Source organism: Talpa europaea (assembly GCF_964194135.1).
Source record: "Talpa europaea genome assembly, chromosome: 1".
Taxonomy (NCBI): domain Eukaryota; kingdom Metazoa; phylum Chordata; class Mammalia; order Eulipotyphla; family Talpidae; genus Talpa; species Talpa europaea.
The window spans coordinates 93801915-93824252 of record NC_140073.1 but is presented as its reverse complement, the minus strand read 5'-3'; the positions used below and the strand labels follow the sequence as shown (position 1 = coordinate 93824252).

General features: G+C 37.3%; 1 protein-coding gene across 1 annotated transcript in view; it reads left to right on the top strand.

The window, feature by feature from the left end:
- NEB (nebulin) overlaps positions 1-22338 on the top strand; it is a gene marked incomplete at both ends in the record, with an annotated part of 193074 nt that overhangs the window by 163823 nt on the left and 6913 nt on the right. Inside the window, 17 exons of the mRNA XM_084236383.1 lie at positions 368-478; positions 705-806; positions 912-1016; positions 1768-1878; positions 2443-2547; positions 3090-3194; positions 4859-4963; positions 6259-6369; positions 6774-6884; positions 7590-7703; positions 8464-8568; positions 12346-12450; positions 13236-13340; positions 13977-14069; positions 15068-15160; positions 17549-17641; positions 21149-21241. Coding sequence (XP_084092509.1) covers positions 368-478; positions 705-806; positions 912-1016; positions 1768-1878; positions 2443-2547; positions 3090-3194; positions 4859-4963; positions 6259-6369; positions 6774-6884; positions 7590-7703; positions 8464-8568; positions 12346-12450; positions 13236-13340; positions 13977-14069; positions 15068-15160; positions 17549-17641; positions 21149-21241 — 1767 coding nt within the window. The remainder of the gene's footprint in view (positions 1-367; positions 479-704; positions 807-911; positions 1017-1767; positions 1879-2442; positions 2548-3089; positions 3195-4858; positions 4964-6258; positions 6370-6773; positions 6885-7589; positions 7704-8463; positions 8569-12345; positions 12451-13235; positions 13341-13976; positions 14070-15067; positions 15161-17548; positions 17642-21148; positions 21242-22338) is intronic.

Sequence of the window (22338 nt, the reverse complement as noted above, 5' to 3'; positions counted from 1 at the left end):
CAGCCCTGTCATTAAACTGCTAAACAATCTTAGAGAAGTAAAATTGCCTCTTTATACCTCAGGAATCTCTGCCCACTTTACTCCAGTCAATATTGCTTTAATAAATATGCCTTTATATTTTACAAAACCTATATGGGCCCATAGGTTTGTAAAAGGTAGAAATGGTGAATGAAAGAGTTTAATTTTCTCACAGTTGACTCTGCAAAAATTACCCTGTAGTTTCAGTGTTGGACAGAGAGCTTTGTCCCATGCAGATGTCAAAGTGGGCAGGTGTGGTTTTTATCAGAGCTCTTCTCATAAACCTTCAAGCAAAACAATTCTGCTCCCAAACTCCTCTGTTCACATAAACAATTCTGGCTTTGTTTAGACAAATTACAAAAAGAAGTTTGTCAAAGAGAAAGGGAAATCCAACTATTCCATCATGCTGGAACCCCCAGATGTGAAACATGCTATGGAAGTGGCCAAGAAGCAGAGCAATGTAAGTGCCCCCTCTGGATACTTTCACAAGCCCACCTGAGACAGTGGAGCTTGTTAGGATGGTTCCAGTGAATGGACCCCCTAATTTCTATATGTAGTAGTTTAAAAAGAAAATATGGTGATGGAATTGGTTTGGTTTTAATAAAATGGTTCCTTGTGCCTAATGAGGACTTTTGGAAAGATAGCATCTCTCTCAAGTAAGAACATTTTTTTTTCTCCAAATAAAGGTTGCTTATAAAAAAGACGCCAAAGAAAACCTGCATTACACCACAGTGGCCGATCGACCAGACATCAAGAAGGCCACGCAGGCGGCCAAACAGGCCAGCGAGGTGAGGCTGTTGTGAAAATATACCGGGTCCCAAGCGGTCACTGCCAACAAGTTATACAAATCACTACCTATACTGTATCATCCATTTTGCTTCTCTTTGATTCAGGTGGAGTACAGAGCTAAGCACCGCAAGGAAGGCAGCCATGGGCTAAGCATGCTTGGTCGCCCAGACATTGAAATGGCCAAGAAAGCAGCCAAGCTGAGCAGCCAGGTAATGCAGATGGAAAAGCAGCAACTCTCATGTAAAACTGCTTGCAGCAATAGTGACTCCCAAAATGAATATGCAACTTGGATAGCCCTGCAGAACTTTGAAAAGTTGTATCATGAAATTTGTGCTGAGAATCTTCTTTATTATTTCCCTCTAACATCTCTAGGCCTTTCTCATTCTCCACTTTTCCATTTATGGATATATGTTTTGGGGTGTTTAATTATCTTCATGTGACAAAAACATCAACTTGTCAGGTCCTACTGAAACCTTTCCCCAGGCAGTAAGAATTACACCTCAAGGGACTGAGTCACACTTGAGTCACCTGTGGGAACTTGCTAACATACAGGTGTCAAGATTCTAACTTCTAGAACCTAAGCAGATGCAGTCACCTTTATTATTTTATTCAAATGTTGACCACCTGACATAGGAACTAGGAGTGAGCAGATGTCCTCAGGCTCTGTGTGTGTGTATGTGTTTGTATGCATATAAAACTGATACATTTTGCATGATTCTTTCATACCTCTGAGTAATATAAAAATAAGCAAGGCAAATACTGTCTCTTGACCTTATTTTTGATTGCCTGTTGTCTAAAAATAATTGTTAACGATGTTCCCCTTTACTCTTAAAAGTGTTTTAGTTTAGGTAATATATGATCAGTTCCTGTATATTCCTTTGCATTTTTATTTGCTCCATTCTTCAGTCCTCAAATTAGTGGATGTTCAGGAATAATTTGCATTTTTGCTCTTACTCTTAGGTTCAATACAGACAAAATTTCAACAAAGAGAAGGGCAAAACACCAAAGTACAATCCTAAAGACAGCCAGCTCTACAAAGTCATGCAAGATGCTAATAATCTTGCCAGCGAGGTACTTTTTTTGTAAACTGTGGTAAAATACATGGCATGAAATTTTCTGTTTTAATTGCTTTTATGTGTGGACTCAGTGGTATAAAATACGCTCACAATATTTTCCAACTATTATCATCATTTCTAAAATAATTCATCACTGTGAACAAAAACTCTAATTGTTGAGCAGTATTTATCCATTTCCCCTTGGTCTCAGTCCCTGGTAATCTCTAACTTACTTCTTATCTCTATGAATTTGCCTATTAGAGAATGCATGTAAGTGGGATCATACAATATTTGTCCATTTTTGGCTTGTTTCACTTAGCATAATGTTTTCAAGGCTCATCCTTACAGCTTATATACGTTCTCATGACTGAGTTATATTCCATTGTATGTATATACCACATTTTGTTTTCATTCATCTGTTGAAGGACATGTGCGTTGTTTTCACTTTGTGGCTACCATAAATGAGATTTGGTTGTTCATCACAATCGCTAACATTTTTTTCAGGATGGACTATTTTACTATGGTTTCTGTTGGTCCTTTTTCTATTTCCATGATTTCTTTTCCCCCCCTTAACTTGTAGGTTAAATATAAGGCTGACCTGAAGAAACTTCACAAACCTGTGACTGATATGAAAGAATCTCTGATAATGAATCATGTCCTGAGTACAAGCCAACTTGCCAGTTCTGTAAGCTCAAAGCATTTGCTGCAGGCAACAGCTTGTTTCACCCAGTAACAGCTAACTTCCTTCTCTCTGAGCTTACATGCATCTCCTGCTCTGTCATTGAGACACTGGATTGGTCAGAAAGCTCATATCTTGTTTGAGTTCAATTTTTCCAACTTACAAAAGTAATTCAAGCAGTTCTCCATTGACTATAGCACCAATCAGAATATTAAAATGCTTCTATTTTTTAATATTTAAACTACCCCTCCCCCAATTAACCAATCCTTTTTCTCCCTCTAACAACACAGAAGTGTTGTTTGAAATAGTTTCTTTCAATTTTAAGTTTTCACTTTTAATATCTATTTTGAATAGTCATATTAAGTGTCACATCCTGACAATGCAGAACTTGAATCCTCATCCTTTCAAACTTTTCCTACCCCTTATTTAATGTTTGATAATTTTGCTTTTCCCTTGATAATGCTGCTGTGTAAATAGCTAGTCTACAGAGGAAAAAGAAGCTGAGAAGCTTTTTCATGAACATGTGCTTTTTACCTCCTTCCCCTCAGTACCAGTATAAGAAGAACTATGAGAAGAGTAAAGGCCACTACCACACAATACCAGATAACCTGGAGCAGCTTCACCTGAAAGAGGCCACAGAAATACAGAGCTTAGTAAGTTCATAAAGACTGACATTTTTCCTCATGCACATTCTCCCACCAGATCAAAAACTTTAATAGTTTCAAACTATCCATGCTACCCAGAATAGTTAGGATTTTAGTAACCATTAGTTAAGAAAATGCCCACAGATAAAAAAGGTTTGAATTAGTACCACTTGAAGCAAATTTTCTTGTTATAAATCATAGCTGCATTGACATGTATTGGGTAAATAGTGCATGTATGTGCAATACGTGTTATCTGGGGGACTGAAAGCATACGGATTATGCTACAAGTGGGTCAAGTCCCTTATAATAAACCTAATGTGCCCCCCATGAGTCTGTACCCAGGTTAGGAAACACAATGGATGATAGGAGCCTTAGGAGGATTTTAAGAAAGAAATAATATGATCAGATCACCTTTTAAGTAGTTTCTGGGTATTTAAGAAGTGGCAAAACTTTAAAAATAATTAAGATTCTTAGCAGAAAAACCCAAAGAAGGAGTTTGCTATCGTATGACTTCCTGTATCACAAATTCAGCATTATTTAGATTATCCATTGGGCATTAAACAAGAGAACTAGAGGCCTCCCTTGTGGTGCAAGGGGTTAAGACTAATCTATGAAGCTGTCCACAGCCACTGCAGCATGAGTTCGATCCCCAGCCAAGGAGCTACCCACATGGCTCAGCAGACCTCTCCTGACTCGACTGCTGCTCCCCTCAGCAGTGTATTTAAGTTGATCTGCCTGTTTTATTCCCCACTCTGTCTCTGGTGAATCCTCTGGCCTGTACCCCAGTTCTTGCATGCATAACTAAATAAATCTTACTAAAAAAAAAAAAAAAGAAAAATATTTAAAAAATAAACCAGAGAACTAAATTACTAGAACGTCTTCGTGTCATCTGCAAAGCGGCAGGTGCCCTGCAGGTTGTCTACTCTGAAGTCCTGTTACCAGCAAGACAGCTGTGAGTGAGCATTGCCTTTAGATGCTGAGAGAACAAAGGCCTCTGCCTCTCAATTTCTCATCTATAAAATATGAATCCCTAATAATTCCCCCCAATACTACCACATGTTATTATCCTAACAGATTGTATTTATACAGTAGCCTTGGGAGGGAGCTTTTGAGAACATCAGGTTTGTTAGTCGGGCTATTAACAGGTGAACTCATTTTCATTCTATGCCAGTTTACGCTGACTGCATTAAATGTGTAACCAGTTATAACCCATAGAGATTAATTGACTTAAACATGTGTAAAGACCCCTGGTCTCTTGTAACAGTTCTTATGAAAGAAAAACTGGAGGGTTTTTTTTTGTTGTTGTTTTATTGGAAACATTGACTTATGGTCTGGTTAAAATATTCACATCTACACAAACAAATCTCAGTGTGGATGATTTTCCCCATGCATTTTTTGTACAGTATTTCTCTCAACTGATTCTATGCAGTGAACCTATTGTCTCTTTGAATTAAATACAAATCCTGACTCTGCATTATGGGCACTAATGGTGGTTTCCCCCTAGGCAACAGCAAAATGGTACTGGATCTGAAATACAACAGGGAACTATTTTGAGCGATAAAGAAATGTCACCTAAATGTACATAATGTATAGATTTAAATAATCTACCCTAAAATTATCTCTGCTACAAATTGAGCAAAGTTGCGATAACTAACAAGGCTTTTCATCACTAGGTGAAATACAAAGAAAAATATGAAAAGGAACGAGGAAAACCCATGTTGGATTTTGAAACTCCAACATACCTTACTGCCAAAGAGTCTCAGCAGATGCAAAGTGGGGTAAGTTCTGCAAAAACACACCACACAATAAACATACCATCAAACTAATGAAAACAAACACTGCCCCAAAGCATAGCCATCCTTCTGTTATCCAAAAGTGATAGATAATGGTGGATTCTTTAACGTGTGTTGGTCAAAATTGTTTCTATCTCAGAAATCCTGTGGTTCAGTTACAAAAAAAAGTTCAAAATAGGACTTACCATGTGTTTCATCTTGCTTATCAGTTTCATAGAATTACAGTATAGCAAACTGTTCCTAGCACAAATCAAATTGTATAGAAAAGTGTTTAAATTTTTCTTTGATGAATTAAAAGTTCCTTCCACAAAGATGCATCATTGGCATTGGATTCCTCTTCTCTTAATAGGAAGCTCCAAGCCAAACAAAGGAGATTAGTGATGAGAATACTTATCAAAATTCAAGATACCATATTTCTTATTTTAGTCATGCAAGCAAAGACATCTAAAATATTTATTTATTTTAACCAATAGTGGAGAAAAAATAAAATCTTGTTTTGCATCTTAGGAATTGGGCACGAGGCATTTTGGGTTCATTTTATTCCCTCTCTATGGGACATAGATACATGGCATTTAATTAAAGTAGCAGTTGCTGGTCTATAGAATCCCGAATAACTAAAAGTTTAAAATAATTGTAATTTTGGGGTAAATTTTTAATTAAATTCTATAAAATTAAAATTTGCATAAAGAGTTTTGACAGCTATACTTTGCCTCCCTCTGAAATATTTACTTCAGTGATTGAGAGGAGGTAGGGCTTGTTGTGGCCCTTTCCCTTAGAAGTGTATAAATATTTAGGATTTCTCTGTGCCTCACTGACTACTATTCAGTGATTAAACATAATAGTTCCTCATTATGGAAAAGGCCAAATTTGTATTTGGTGCCCTCAGGCTTACCCTAATTAGGTTGTTTCTTTCTCTTGAGTCACTTTTATTCCAGAGGTAGAATTTTTAATTGCCTTAAAACAAAAGCCATTTGGAGAGAGGACAATGGATTTACAGTTTTGGTGGCACATCGTTTCTCCTGCCTGCTTCAGTCACAATACAAGGCAGATGATTAGGGATCCATTAAAGTTTCTCAATCTCCAAGTTTCCTCTGGGCCATTTGCTCTAAACAAATTATTTCCAGAACAAACAGACAAGTTCAACTCTGTGACCATGAGGCAGAACTATGATCAAGTTGAAAAGTCATGCATAGAAAATATTGGGATTATTTTTTCCCTAGTATTGAGAAATAAAGTATAATAAAGATTATTTTTTAACTTGTCTATTCTTCTTACATTAGAAAGAATATAGGAAAGACTATGAAGAGTCCATTAAAGGCAGAAACCTGACTGGTCTGGAGGTTACACCAGCTCTGCTGCATGTCAAATATGCAACCAAAATAGCCAGCGAGGTAATGCCCACTTAATCTCTTCTTTCCCTCTTGATCCAAATAACTGCACTAAATGACTTTCACCAGTGTATTCCTCTGCAATTTTCATCACCACCTAACCTAAAGGGTTTCAGGTTGGGTTCCCATGTGTTTGTTACCACTACCTAATCTGTCACCAATGTTAATTCTTCTAATTTTTAAAATTGAATACCTAATAAAATGTGCTATCCTAGCATTCTATTAATTTCTGCTTTTCAATTTGATATTTAATATTAACTGATGAAACTCGTACCCTGTCCTTATTCATATTTTTATATACTAAGCTGTAAGTGTTTAAAATTAGAAGGATTTTTTTTTTGCCTTTTCACTAAGACTACAATCCAGACTGTCTTGTCAGTACTGTTGTTTTTTATTTTGTGACATAGAAAGAGTACAGGAAAGATTTAGAGGAAAGCATCCGTGGAAAGGGTCTCACTGAAATGGAAGATACACCTGACATGTTAAGAGCAAAGAATGCCACTCAAATCCTCAATGAGGTAGGTCCATAGCTGACAGCATGCACTTAATTAACATGCACTTAACTAATCTTCACTTTTTGGGCCAAATTATACATACAGAAAATAATCAGAGAAGTGATAAAAAGATTTTTCTAAATCTAAATTCCATATCTAATAGTCCGTGGTTATTAACCATTAAATAAACTATATCTCAATTTCCGATGGGTTGCTATTATAAAAAGTCTATATTTGTGATGCTAATCATGGTCTGTTATTTGTTTAATATTATTTGATTTAAACTAGATACTTTAAGTGTGTTCATTTAAATAAAAACGTGCACTGGAGAGGTGTACACCTTTGTACAATCCTAGTTATATGCCAAATGTGATTTAAATTTTGCTTCTTACTTTAATTTTCTAAGCAGAGAATGTTAAAAGGAAGCCTTGTGTTGATTCATGTTGATGTGAGCGGAATAATTTTCTAAAGTGGACTTCTACATTTATCACTCCATCCTTTGACATGGAATGATAAAGGTGGACACTAGCAAGGGAGGTGGCATGCTCTGGATTTATATTCACTCTCTACATTTCTTAGCTAATAATGGTAGTAAGGGAACTTTTTTGTCTTTATTAAATTTATTTATCAATTCATTGTTCATTTTTGTACAGTATTTGATTTTTCTCCTCAGGTTATAGTCCCTGTAGAGGTAACTGGTAACTTTTTTTTTTTTAATTACTACTACAGAAAGAATATAAGAGAGATCTGGAGCTGGAAGTCAAAGGAAAAGGCCTGAATACCATGGCCAATGAAACTCCTGACTTTCTGAGGGCCAGGAATGCTACTGATATTGCCAGTCAGGTCAGTGTTACTATTCCCCATCAGTCTTCAAAAAAAAAAAAAGTAGTTGTGATTATAAGAGTACAATGTTGTCGTTCTACTGTTACTGGTTGGTCAATGACAGTCAAATTTATATAGTGGTATTCTTAAACATCTACCTCATGGAATTCATTTCTATGAAAAGAACCCTTCACCAGGTCTGCTTCCATCTTTTTTTCTGAGTCTAAAGGTACAGGAGCCATTCAGAGCAAAGGGAAGAAAGTTGGGAGACTCACTAGCTCCTTGGAGCTGGGGCAGACTCTGGCATCCTGGCGTTGTTTCAAGGTCAACACACTCACTTGGCACCAAGAATTCCTTGCTTAAACTATTGTGGGAGTTCTTTCTTTCCATCCTTTCAAGGCATAAGTTAGAAACACTTTTTAGGTATCCTACCTTGCTAAAGACTGATTGGTACTTTTGCTTACTTGTACTTCTGTCAGCTCTTATGTAAATAATTGATGCCTTATTATCTGTCATCTCTCTCTGCTTTTCCCTTTCTACCCTTCTCCTCATCCCTGTGACTAGCTAGATAGGAAGTTTTTCAGCAGCTAGGACTCAGCCTTTTTTTCTGAATATTCTTCCTTAATGTAAAAACTATACGCACAATAAGAAAATAAATGCCTGATGCATGTCAAATGAATGAATCATTTCAGAAAAGAAATATTATTTACCTCTTACTCAAACCAAGCCAACAAATGTGACACTGTAAATATTCACCCAACAATTTGGTGTACTTTTGCAGATTAAGTACAAGCAATCAGCAGAACTGGAAAAAGCCAATTTTACTTCTGTGGTTGATACTCCGGAAATAATTCATGCTCAGCAAGTCAAGAACCTTTCAAGCCAGGTGAGGACATTCATCAAAATATCTCTCACAGACCCCAATCATGAAGAACAAAAATCTTTCCATTAATATCTAAGGATATTCTTTCAAATCATAATTTTACCAATAAAAGAAAAGGGATTCATCTATGATGCAAGTTTGATTTCAGAGTTGAAATTTAATTCTGTATCAGAATTAAAATAGATTACAAGAGAGAATTTTAAGTGTCTGAAGAACTCTTACATGGTCCCACCCATAATTGATGAACCATTATCTTAACATGTATTTTATGATGTGTGAAATTTGTGTACATTTGGACTCTGAAAGAAACAAAGCAGATAGCTCACATTTAGATTATCCCTTTCTTTAACAAGATTGAGATTATCTAATGAACATGAACAACCATACAATCTAACCCTAATTCTTCCAGTGAGGGATAATGCTCCATCCCCTACAAACAGAAAAATGAAGTAGGATTTTCTTCATATATGAGGATATATCTTTATTTGGTTTTAATCTTCAATGATAACCAAGTAGTCTGCAATTTATTTGAGTAACCCCAAATTATAGAGTTTTGCTTATCTTCCAATCAGTGAGCTCTAAAGCACTAGTTATCTGGTCTGGCTATGTTTTATAAACACCCTGTGTAGTGGCAGCACAGGGACAGAGCAGGTTTCTATGACCTGAGCAGACTGATAAAGGAGGAGTCCTGGAGCCCTTGGTGGGTTTCTCAGGTTTTTATTAAGCTTTTACATGTAGTGCAGCAACCAGGTACAAGGCAGGCAGGGGTGCAGGGGGCCAGGAGGCCGGTAGGCCTCCAAGCCCCAGGCAAGTCTTCACTCTGGGCTTCTCTGGCTTCTTTTTCCCCTTCTCTCTCCTTCCTCTGCTTTTCTCCTGCTTCTGCTTTTCTTGGGGAATATCTCAATACTCTTCCCATAACCCACAGAAGTAAACAACACAACAATGTAACAACTGCAAGTGCCCCATCAGGCAGGGCAATCCTAATGGTGGGAGGGCAGAAAAACCTGAAAACTATTTACCCTATACCCGGTAATGCAGATTTCCTGGTTACTCTCTGAAATTCTGAAGCTAGTAAGTCTTAGGTAAACTCTGGAAATTTGTTTTCAATCTTCCCAGATGATGTCTTTTTTTTTTTTTTTTTTTAAGATTTATTTATTTATTTATTTATACAAGCACTGGGTACAGTCAGAAGCACAGGAGGGTGAGAGAATTCACCAGAGCCAGAGCGGGGAGCAGAGCAGGCAGAAGGACCGAAGTACACTGCTGAGGGGAGCAGCGGGCGGCAGGAGAGGTCTGCCCGCCATGCGGGACCCTCCTCTGGTGGCTGGAGAGCAGCCGGGGATCGAACCGGCGCTGCAGAGGCCGCGGGCAGCTTCGCAACCCAGCACTCAACCGCTGCGCCACCGGGGAGGCCCCCAGATGATGTCTTAATAACCACTCATGTTGGGAGGATCATATATTTAAACCCTTTATTAACAACATATAATTTTATATTATAAAGTTAGACATGAAAATAGTTATACTAGATAGTGGTTTAATTAAGAAATAGAAATATTCAAATAGGATAAATGAATCTTTTATTTTGAGGGTAGGAAGTGGGGAAGAATTATATTACCAAAATCATATAGTCCCCCAAATACCATATTGTGTTCATTAGGAGAGCCAGGAAAGACAATATTCTTTGGGTTGTGAGAGCCTCCCCAACCATATAATCTGTCTTTCAACATTGCTAATCTTTAAGGAAAATTTCAGAGTGCAGGCCTGTTCTAGAGATATTAAGTGCTTCCTCTGCTCTTGTTTTTTTCCCCTGCTAGCTCCTCAAGGCCTGAAAAATGGCCAGACAGCTTCCCAATTTATATCAGTACATCTTCACCTTTGAGTGATGCTTTTCACAAAACCACTTCTCTACTTTCAATGGGTAGTAGGTATTTTATAACTTCTTAATCTCATACTTACAGGTAAAGGCAAACAATGTAAACTGATCCACAAATTCAGCATAATCTACTAAATACTTAGTGCCAGGAGGACCGGGACTCTTTCTTCTTAGAATATCCCCGAGTTCCAAGTGAAAACTGATCACCTATCTTGATAATTAACTTGAGTTCTGCAAACCCATTAAGGTAGCTTTTGCTTAATCGCAAAATAATTAAAGGAAAAAGAAAAGGAGATTGGCCCTACCCTTTTTCCAGGAATTGTTTGTCTTATATTTGCATTGCTAAGAAGAGTCATTCAGGTGACTTTCTTTTTGGCATTCAGCACTAGATAGATAGATAGATAGATAGATAGATAGATAGATAGATAGATAATTAGATAGATAGATTTAATTATATATAAATTTAATTAAGAGAACATTGGTTTATAATACTTTGAAATACAATACTTCTGAATATATGATTCAGAAATAATCATATATTATTACCCCATACCACACCACTCCATACCACACCCACTACCAAGGCACCCAGAATCCTCCACCATAGTTCAGTGACTTTCTCCTGAACAAAAACATTTGTTCCTAGTCAACTGCCCTTCCTTTTGGAAGTCTTTGCTTTTTTTTTTTAAGATTTATTTTATTTATGCATACAAGAGCTGAGGAGCAGTGGGTGAGAGGATTCACCAGAAACAGAGTGGGGAGAAGAACAGGACGATTAACTGAAATACACTGCTGAGGGGAGCAGTGGGAGAGACAGGAGAGGTCCCCACCATGTGGTCAGGCCAACTACCTGGCCGAGGATCTAACTCCTCACGCTGCTGCTGATAGCTTGATAGTTCAGAGACTGAACCCCTTGTGCCACCAGGGAGGCCTCAAAAATCTTTGCTTTAACTGGCTTCTTATTAGATGTAAGAAAGCTAAACTGAAATTTCTAACTTGTTCAAGCTACTTCTCTGTTGTCTTTGAATTAAATGTCTCAACACTTATAAATGTAATTCATAAATAATGGTATTTATATAGGAACAGATAAGTAGAAAGAATAGTTCTAGCTCTACAAAAGTGACTAGTTTCTCCTCAGCCCTAGTCCTACACCCCAAACTTCCCTAAATAAGGCTAGAAAGAAAAGTGAAAGGATTTGTGACAAGTGATTTAAAACAAACCAACAAACTCAGGCTCTCGGGCAGAGTAAGTGCTCTGCTGGAGAGATTTAGTTTAGTCGTGGGGACTGGTAGGGAAGGTGTCTGGGATAAGAGTAGCCCCTGTGGGCACACCTCTCTGGTGAAAGACTGGCTGAGGGTCCAGGATGGTTCAGTAGAGTCACCAGTGCCATAGTTCTGACTTCTGCAGAAGCTGCACTGTGTTCTTGAAGTGCCTCCTGAGCCTAACCACCTGCTCAGTCCTGTAGCCAGGAGTCCCCACCACCCCATCTCATCGCTCAACAAAAATGTACTTGTTACCAGCTGAGGCCAGCCTTCAGGAGGTCTTGTTAATGGCTCTTAACCCCCCTGCTTTTTTCCATGTACTTGTTGAATAGTCTAGCCTTTCATTTCACCACAGGCATCCCCATCTCCCTGCCAGGAACCATGCTGTTGGCTGTCACCTGCCTTATGGGACCAGCCAACCAACTTTGCCATGACAGTGGGTCCTACTAAATGTCCAGGCTCAGTTCTCCTGGAAAGAAAAAGGATGGCACTCAATGACAGTGAGGGGTCGGCTTTATAATTCCTTAACATTCTTAAAGTCAAGAAGATACAAAGGACTTTCTTGAGCCAATAGTGCTATTTTAGTCCTGTTGATTCATATACCTTTGTTGTTTACCATCCTTATATCTTGGAATCTATTCACAGAAAAAGTACAAGGAAGATGCGGAGAAGTCCATGTCATATTATGAGACAGTTTTGGATACTCCAGAAATGCAGAGAGTCCGGGAGAACCAGAAGAACTTCAGCCTTGTGAGTTTTTACTGAATCTAAGGCACAGCCAACCAGTAGTGGGATGAGGTGGGAAAATGGGGACACCTGGGGGTACATGCTTGAGTATCCCACCTGCAGTGGGGATATGGGCACTCCTCCACAGCTCAAATATAAGCTCCATTCTTCTCTGGGCTTATCTCTTATTTCAACCCTATTCAGAGCATGAAAGATTTTTCTGTCACTTTGTTGGTGAATTTCTATTGAATATGATCTCTGACTATCTTCCATTAGTGGTAACATACAGCTTCTTCAAAATTAATCCTAGGGAAGAAATACATTTAAGAAACATTTAATATGGTATATTATAAGTTTTAGGATTTTTAGAAATTAGTTTATTTTCAAAATTCTTATTTGGTTATGAGGCCAAGACTATTGTGGCATAGACATTTTTTTTAAATATGGAATTTTAACTTCCATTACACAATATTGGCCAATTAAAAATATATAAAACAGGGGCCTCCCTGGTGGCACAAGAGGTTAAGACACAACCAGTGAAACTCTCTGCAGCCACTGCAGCACGAGTTTGATCCCCAGCCAGAGAGCTACCCACATGGCGCAGCAGACCTCCTGACTCACCCGCTGCTCCCCTTAGCAGTGTATTTCAATCTGCCTGTTCTGTTCCCTCTCTGTCTCTGGTGGGTCCTCTCACCCCCCACATCTCTGGCCTGTACCCCAGCTCTTATATGCATAAATAAATAAATCTTAAAAATATATATATATAACAATGTTAAAATCTTAACAGGATGTTTACTCTTTATTCACAGCTCCAATATCAGTGTGATCTTAAAAACAGTAAAGGAAAAATTACAGTTGTCCAAGACACGCCAGAAATACTGCGTGTTAAAGAAAATCAAAAGAATTTCAGCTCGGTATATTTATTGTTTATATCCCACTTAACCCTGACCTAATCATTCTATTCTCCTCTTTAAAAATATGCTCGCCCTCACCTTGATTCAGATAATTAACATCTAGCCTCCCCAGTTAACATGAGTGATTATTTCTTAAAATTCTGCATACTTTGCTCTAAAATACCACCTTTTGAAATAACAACTTAAATCTGCTAACAAAGCAACTTTTCTTTCTTTTTATGTTTTTTTAAATCCCAGAGCTATAATATGTATTGTCTTGCTCCAAGAAGATGGATTTCTTTTTGACACTGTTATTTCTTTCATTATTGTTCCTCAAAGTAACTGGCTGACTGCATTTCTTTAATGGATTTCTGGGTTTGATATGGAAAGGTTTTTTTAAATTAACATTTTCTGTATTTCTCACCCTCTATTAGTACAGTATGATAATCTTAAAAGAAAACTCCAGATCTGGACAATGATCCATGTTGCTTACTTAGTTTGAGTGGCTGATGCTGAGGATATCAGATACTCTTGACTTGCTTAAGAACATTCCCTAGTGTCTTTTATTTACACAGAGCCATGTTTCCTAGTCTTTTTCCAGGAATTGTTGAGTTTTCCTTTCTTCTGAGTAACACTGTTCTGATTCTGAATGTTCAGGTTTTATATAAAGAGGATGTCTCGCCAGGAACAGCAATTGGAAAGACACCAGAGATGATGAGAGTGAAGCAAACACAGGATCACATCAGCTCGGTAAATATTTTAGTGTTTTCTGCTTCCCCTTGACCATTTACTCTGAGGTCTGAACTGTATCTTAACTTGCTAAAACACCTGGCCCTGGTTAAGAGGATCTCAAAGTCCTAGGCCATACTGGGGCAGTTCTCATGAGGTGAGGTTACAGATGGAACCTGGAGAGGCATGTGTCTATGCAAAGAAGAGCTAGAGAATAAAGTGGTAAAAAAGAAAAACCAACAGATTTTATTCAGGACTTTTGCAATGTTGAGGAAAGGAAATTTTGGCATACAAATGAGCTCAATTCCCAATACAAAAAGGAGGAGAACTCATGGGTGGGTGAGAAGTGGGGGTGCAGACAGAGAAAGTCAGTGGATGGAAAAGTATTCAGAGCAAACCTCAGGAGCAAGGAGGGTTCTGACTAGAGACTGGCTGAGGTGATCAGACCCCACCTGGGGGATGATGAAGGTGAGAAATTTGGTAAGCTCTCAAGAGTGATGAGATATCAAGGGTGAGGGACTCTGGCTAAACTGACTCAGCAGGATTTTTACTAAAGTTAGGCAATGCAAAGACATGGGAATCCATAATAAAGGCCTAGTTGGAAAGTAGATTCAGAGGAGCCTAACCAAAGATTGGTCAATGAGAGATTCTCTGACACTTGTAAGAAAATAGCTATGTTAGTGTCAAAGACTCCATCTTTCCGGTTGTATGTGAATACATCTGTCCAAGCTAATGGACTATGGGTGTCACAATTTTGGCAAACACAAGAAAGAGAAAGGGACATTGTCTAAGAATGAATTCCTGCCTTTACCCCAACCCAGACTGACAGGAGAAAGACCAAGTGTCCTTGTCCTTGACATTGTTCCTCTCATACCCAATATCAAATGAAGCCCCATTGACACTAAGTGTAAAGCCTGTGCTATTTAAGTTGCAAAAATTGCAGTAATACACACACATACACTCACGGTGGGAAGAATAAGTATTAGCATACCTTTCATTTCCTAATTTTATATCTGCAGGTGAAGTATAAGGAAGCTATTGGACAAGGAACCCCAATCCCTGACCTGCCTGAAGTGAAACGTGTCAAGGAGACACAGAAGCACATCAGCTCGGTAGTGGCCCATATGTTCAGCATGTGTTTGTGCAACAACCCCCTCCCAATTGCTATGCCAACTCTCTCTCACCCTTCCTTCCTCCTGCCAAGAGGTTCCATGCCTTGGGGGTGGTGTGAATCCTCCTTTGGTCCTAAGAGAGGCACTAGGGTTGCAAAAAATAGATAAGAAACTTCCTTCTTCACATAATCAAGGAGAGGCGGGACTTGGCTTCTTGCTTAGTCATCACACCTGCAGTTTCTCAAATAAAATGCGGCAACAGTTAGTAATAAGGTTTTGCAATGACCTATAGTTAGTTGACCAAAAGCATAAACATATAGACATATAAGTAATATAAAATGAATGTTTATATATATATAAGTATACACATATGCATGTGTCCATATTTTGGGCATTCTCCATTGTCCAGGAAGACACTAGGTGAACTTGGGAAGTTCTATGCAGTCTTCTCCCCTTCCTTTCAAGGTTTCTTGCCCTATATTCACTATGCTCCCCTCGTAAATGCAGAGTATAATTAAGGTTTAATATATCCTCCAAGGTAAATACCAGATTAAACACACATTTCTTCTGATCTTCTGCCTAGTTAGCCTTGCTCCCTGCAGTACACCTGTGCATGTATGTGTGTGTGTGTGCGTGTGTGTGTACACACACACGCACACACACACTTCCAACTATAAATAAAGCTTAAGTAATTTCTCACTACTAGCAAGAGACTATGTGAAGTTTGGGGAAGAGTTTATGACTAATGAAAGATGAAGACCTTGGTCTTAGAGATTCTGTTGGTAACTGTAAAACTGAACTCTAATTTCTATTAGAAAACACTTGATATTTATCTTACAAGTCATTTGTATTATTTAAATCTCTTTCCCTTCTCACTCCCTGCTTACTCTGACTTCCTTATGGAACAAACTTCATTTAGAGTTTTGTGTCCACTAATTCAGGAAAAGTGGTCCATACCTCATATGTTGCTTTTGATTGCAACTTCTTACATTTTTGTGTGATTTTGTTATGTTCTTCTACCCATGATTGATTGTACTGCCTTACTGGATTAAGAAACACAATTTTGTTCTAAGAAGGTAGATTTTAAAAGACTCCTGAAAGTTTCCTTACAAAACAAAGATATTAACAGGAGTCTGTCAGTGATTTTAGGAATTAATATGTGACACAAACCCCTGGGTACTTTGTACCTCCCACCCCCTGTTCTAGTACACAGTAGAATCCATCTGTTTAAAAAGAATTCCTGCATTTCCTTTGTGCTGAAAATTGTTGACATTAAGAGGAAAGGAGGAAGGGAAGGAAGCTGGAGATTTCAGAAATTCCTCACTTCATTAAGATATCCTTTGATACTACCGCTAACAATAGGATGTCCCTAAACTCAAGAAAAGCAACAAAAAACACAAGATGTAGTTCACATTTCAGCAATCATCAGTTTGAGTGAAAGATACTCTTCCTGAAAAAATAAACCCTTTAAATCTACTCAGATTGAGGGTCCTCATGTTACAGAGCAGCCCCGATATAAAACGGGTTGGCTGGCTGTGGGTCCTCACCCGCGCGCTTAAAAGGGACTTATTAATACTCCACTACAGGCACACACAAAAGGTTAATAAAAGGTTTATTTACAAGGGAAGGGGAAATGAGGAAATGTACAACTCAGGGAGAAAATAGGGAAATAAAGTCTTTAATGCGTCCTACCCGACCTGGAAGCTCAAAGGCACTCTGAGAGCTGGCCAAGCGCTGAGAGCTGCGGAGAGCCCCAAAGCCCACTCTGGTTTTATACCAACCCTGGCTGCTTAACCCCACCCTCAGGTTCCAGCCACAGTCCCTTCTGTGGTGATGGGATTTGTCTTTCCCAATGTCCTGATGGCTTTGGTCTGGAGTGGGGTGGAGTCCACAAAACCTGTATGGAATTAGCTTTAGGACATCCTTTTCCCCCTAACACTCACAGACTCAGGCCGGCTAGGAATTTTGGTTAGAAAATACAAAACAAAATCATTCTCAGAATAGACTGTTCATGTGATTAGAAATTTTTAAATCAAGCAACTTATTAAATATTAATCCAGGGAACTGTATTCAAGAGACTAATACCAGATATTATGAAATGGTTTAATTATTCTCATTGTTGAATTTATTACAACTATTTGATGCCTGTTAAGAATGTACTAAGTGTTGACTATAGAAAATAATTTAGTAACCCATTTTCAAGGTAGTAAATTACTACTTTTGAAAAGAAAACATAAATATTTGTCAAATTTCTTTTCCTTATTTCTTGAATGTTACATGTGAAAGCTAGATTATTTTTGAGTTCCTACCAAATAGCCCACACGTAGTTGTAATCCATAGGATTGGTGGTCATTTTACCTTTTTATATATTCTAATTATCTCCTACAGGTTATGTACAAAGAAAACTTGGGAACAGGCACCCCAACCCCTCTCACTCCAGAGATTGAGCGAGTCAAACGCAATCAAGAGAACTTTAGCTCGGTATTTACAAATATATTAAATAAGAAACTATTTCTCATTTTAAAAATTACCAGAATAACCTATCATCCTCTTTTTTTTAACAGTAACATCTTAACAGTAGTGGTGTGTGTGTGTATGTGTGTGTGGGCATGTGTGATATATGTGTATGCGTGCCTATGTGTATGTGTGTGTGTGTTATTACCTGACCCAAATGATCTGGATTTCTATAAAGTGACTCATTTTTCTCCTGGTATGTTAACATTTTTAGTAACTGACAAGTGTGACTACTTAGATCTGAAATACTGCAAATAGAATTAACACAAGATTTCTCATTAGTAGGTTCTCATACCCTCTAACAGTGTTTTCCATTGTACTCTTTCAGAGCCAGCATTGTAGAGTTCATTAAAATTGTGAAGTTAAAAAGTAAAAGCATCATCCTACTAAATGTTATTCTTCTAAAAACCTCCCTCCTTCCACACACCCCTGCCTCAGTTGTCTCCCTTCCTTAATCTTTGTACTTGTTTTGAATGTCTCTGGGAACTTTTTTTGTATCTCACAGGTTTTGTACAAAGAAAATTTGGGGAAAGGAACCCCAACACCTATCACTCCAGAGATGGAGAGAGTCAAACGCAATCAAGAGAACGTTAGCTCGGTATTTCCTAAGGGGCAAAAAATAAAATCCTTTAACTCTTTAAAATTAATTCTTTAAAATCCTTTAATTCTTATTTAAAATACTATATTTAACACATTATAAACATGATTTTTTCTTCCTGTAAAATTACTAAATACATATAATGAAATAATGATACCAAATATTATCTTATTGTTCACCCAAATCTAATTTAATATTTATTTTAGTTATGGTGTGAAATTTTAACTGTTTTTCCTTAAAACATAGCTATTGATCACTTTCCTTAAAAGCCTGTAATGCTCAGTGTTTCCTTCTCCAATCCTTCTTTAATAACAATCAATTTTCTAATAGTGTGTCCAAGTCAACAGTTAAGTCTAACACCCCTTCAAAAACACAATGTTCATTTTACTTGTATTTTGTATGTCTCTGTTTGATATATTTTTTGTGTTTGTAGCTTTTCCTAAAAGAATGTGATTTTTTTAAGATATTTTCACTCAAGAGAAAACATAGCAATTCATAGTAACTCAGACTTATTTGGCTCAGTTCAGTTTACTTGCTCAGCTATTTTTTTGTATATGATGGAAGATGTACATGAACGTTTAAATATTTTCAAAATCATTGAAAGTTAATATTTATCTTGCTTTTTGATATTTATATTTCTTTTGTTCCCCCAGATCTTCTCTCTCTCTCTCTCTCTCTCTCTCTCTCTCTCTCTCTCTCTCTCTCTCTCTCTCTCTCTCTCTCTCTCTCCTTTTCCCCTCTCTCCCCCCCACCCCTTGATTTAGTGTTACCAAGAACTCCTTATGGGCATTAATTTCAATTAACTTGAGCACTATTTGACAAGGCCTGGTATACTCTGCTAGAAGGTCATTGTCAGTGACTCCTGCCTATAGCCAGGCAGCCTTGTACATAGCAATACCACTCAGAGACAGACTTCAGACTGGGTGCCAATAAATGCCCAGAGGTGGTCTATTTCTGGAAGTTACTTTAGCATATTTTATAGTATTATGAAAATAAACAGAAATACTGCTAGAGACAATTTTACAGGCAGGTTAAGTTTACCTAAAAGATGGGCCGAGGCTGATCTGCTTGTTGGTTTTGTGTGCACACAGATTTTGTACAAAGAGAACTTGAGCAAGGGGACTCCCCTGCCTGTCACTCCTGAGATGGAGCGAGTCAAACGCAATCAAGAAAATTTAAGCTCGGTATTTGGAAGAAACTTCCTTTAATGCCATAATAATAATAATAATAATAATAATAATAATAATGTCTACAAAACAAAACTCACTATCAGTCCCTTGAAAATAATTTAACACGTTCTTTTTTAAAATCTCATCAACTGAATACGTCTGTTTTCCAGACCCTTTACTTACCATTTTAATTCTAACATTTTATACTTTGTGTAATGGTCACTGGAAACTTTTTATTGGTTCTTTTCCTCCTCTTTTCACCTTTCTTGTAACTGCTGGGACTTTTAGAAATAATTGATATCCCCCCCCAAAAAAAAATAAAAACCCCAAACACTGATGCTCTTATTTCCTTGAAACCCCTTTTACTCACTGTTTCTGAATTAATATTGCAAGAAAAGATACTGAACTTGAATCCACAGGTAGAAATAGTGGCTCTTGCTTGGACACAGTGGTGATATTAATATAGATCCTGTCTGAATAGACAGCAGCACAGAGAAAGAAAAGTGCTCAGTGGCAAGACCCAAAGCAGTCTTTTGACACTGTCCTGGGCAAGCCATTCTGTGAATAGAAATCCAGACCTTCTGATTTTTTTGTTAATATAAAAATTTGGATAATGAGTTTATATTTAATGTTATTTTCTTTTATTGACATTGTTGCTGAAAATCTCTATAATACTTAAATATTAAGTATTACTTAAATGCACTTAATATGAGACTTTCATATATAAAGATCTTAGATTCCCTTATACCTGAGACAGAGAATCAAATGTCATAGGAAAATTGGGTTGGAGGGAAGTTTGATCCAAAATGCTTTCTGTCAGTTAAAATATTTTCTGAAAGTTTCATTCTTCCACATAGTTAGATCAGTAACTTTCTTTGGTCCCACTGTCATTTTGTTTTTTATATTTTGTTTTTAATTACTATTTACTAACAACCTTTCGGTTTTATTAAATCTTTAATGTAAATTATTATGTCTTTTGGAATGTCGTTTTCCCTGTGGATTTGTTGTTGTTATTATTATTCCTTCTTGTCCAAAGATTTTCAAAATTATTTGTTAATTCTTTTCCTATCTTAGAGTGTATTGTTTTTCATAGTTTTGGGGACTAATGATCTTAGCAGTCCTGGACAGTTTTCTAAGTACCTATTTGTGTTAATTTTCACTCAGTTTGCATTTAGGCAAATTGTCCAGGTGTGCATAAAGCCTTTAAGGTACTATGAGAAATAAGAAATGCTCTGGATTAAAACACTGGCTTTTAGCCTTGACCACTTTTACAACTTAAATTTACTGAGTAAATATCGATTTTGTCATGTTGCATGGGCTTGGCCCATATCTTATATCTCTTATTCTATAAAACAGATGTTAGGTGCAGGAGAAATAAATATTTTCCAATCTAATTCAAAAATAATATTTTCCTGTACATTATGCATTTTGGTTGTCTTATTAAATTATTTCTATTATTTCCCTTAATTCCTGAAACAGAAAACAAGCATGTAATGTATGGTTTAGGATACAAGTTGAATATCAGTTATATTGGTCATACAGTTACATTGTTCTCATATAGATCTGTGCTAGGAAAGACAGGCTGACTTGGTGAATGTGTCCGTCCTGTTCAATGTCTTTAGTCTCATCCTGGACTCTCTGACGGAGAGACAAAGGGCTGTTTTGACTGCTCTTGTTTTTTTCTGGATGCTCTCTCATGTCATACAGGTGTTGTATAAAGAAAGCCTCGGGAAAGGGATCTCGATTCCCATCACTCCAGAGATGGAGAGAGTCAAACAGAATCAAGAAAACTTTAGTTCGGTATTGAAAAGAAAAAAAATCCCTTTACCTTTAAAATGTTTAAAAAAGATTAATGGCTCTCCTTTAAGATCTAATCAACTTATGTCAATAAAACTTTGACATGTCTTGTTTGCAACGTAATGCTGCCATTCCTATGAATCAGCTCCCCCATTTTAGTTAAACATTAATATAATAATTTAACTTAAAAAAAGTGGTCAGTCATATATTCCAGCTTTAAAATCCTAACCTCCTAGTGTCTAAACTCCTACATTCATCCTGCTTTGGCAAATCTGATCTGAACATAAAGCTTACAAAACTGTTCTGCAGCACTCACACTTTGCCTCATTTCCTAATCTAATCTTTTCTGTGGCCACTGGTATTTGTACAGGAATTTTGAGGTTTCCTTTTTTTAGTATTTTATCATTGCTGTCCATTTTCCTCAAAATTAACTTTTCCCAATAGGTTTGCCCAAACTAAAAATTATATACTACCTTTAAAATAGTTCTTTTGAAAGTCAATGAAAGAGTTGTATGTGCATATATATATATATATATATATATATATATATATATATATATATCTCATATGTGCAATTTTCTAAAACCCAAATATCTCTTTGTGGATTTTTTTTCCTTTGTGGATTATTAACATTTTCAAATCGAAAATAACTTCCTTGGGTCTCCCTCTGTCTCTTGCCCTTATTTCCCCCTTCTCATAACAAGCGGGGGGGACAAATTGTTCCCTTTCCTGGTGCTCTCCGTTGCTCAGCACTGCAGTTCAAACAACAAAAATAACAAAACTTTCCTTTCCTATCTCTTAGTTTCTGCTACTCCCTCCTGCATTACTTGCTTTGAAGGATGTCAGGCTCACACAGGTTGGATCTAGACGCTTGTAGCATTTTCCTTCCTCTAACTCATTCTCTCCCTCTTTGCCCTATTCGCCATTGCATCACCAGAGGGAAGGTAGTTGATGGTTTTTTCTTCTGGATGCTTTCTTATCACACAGGTGCTATACAAAGAAAATCTGGGGACAGGAATTCCAGTCGCCATCACTCCTGAGATGCTGAGAGTCAAACACAATCAAGAAAACCTTAGCTCGGTATTTTGCAAAGAAAGGGA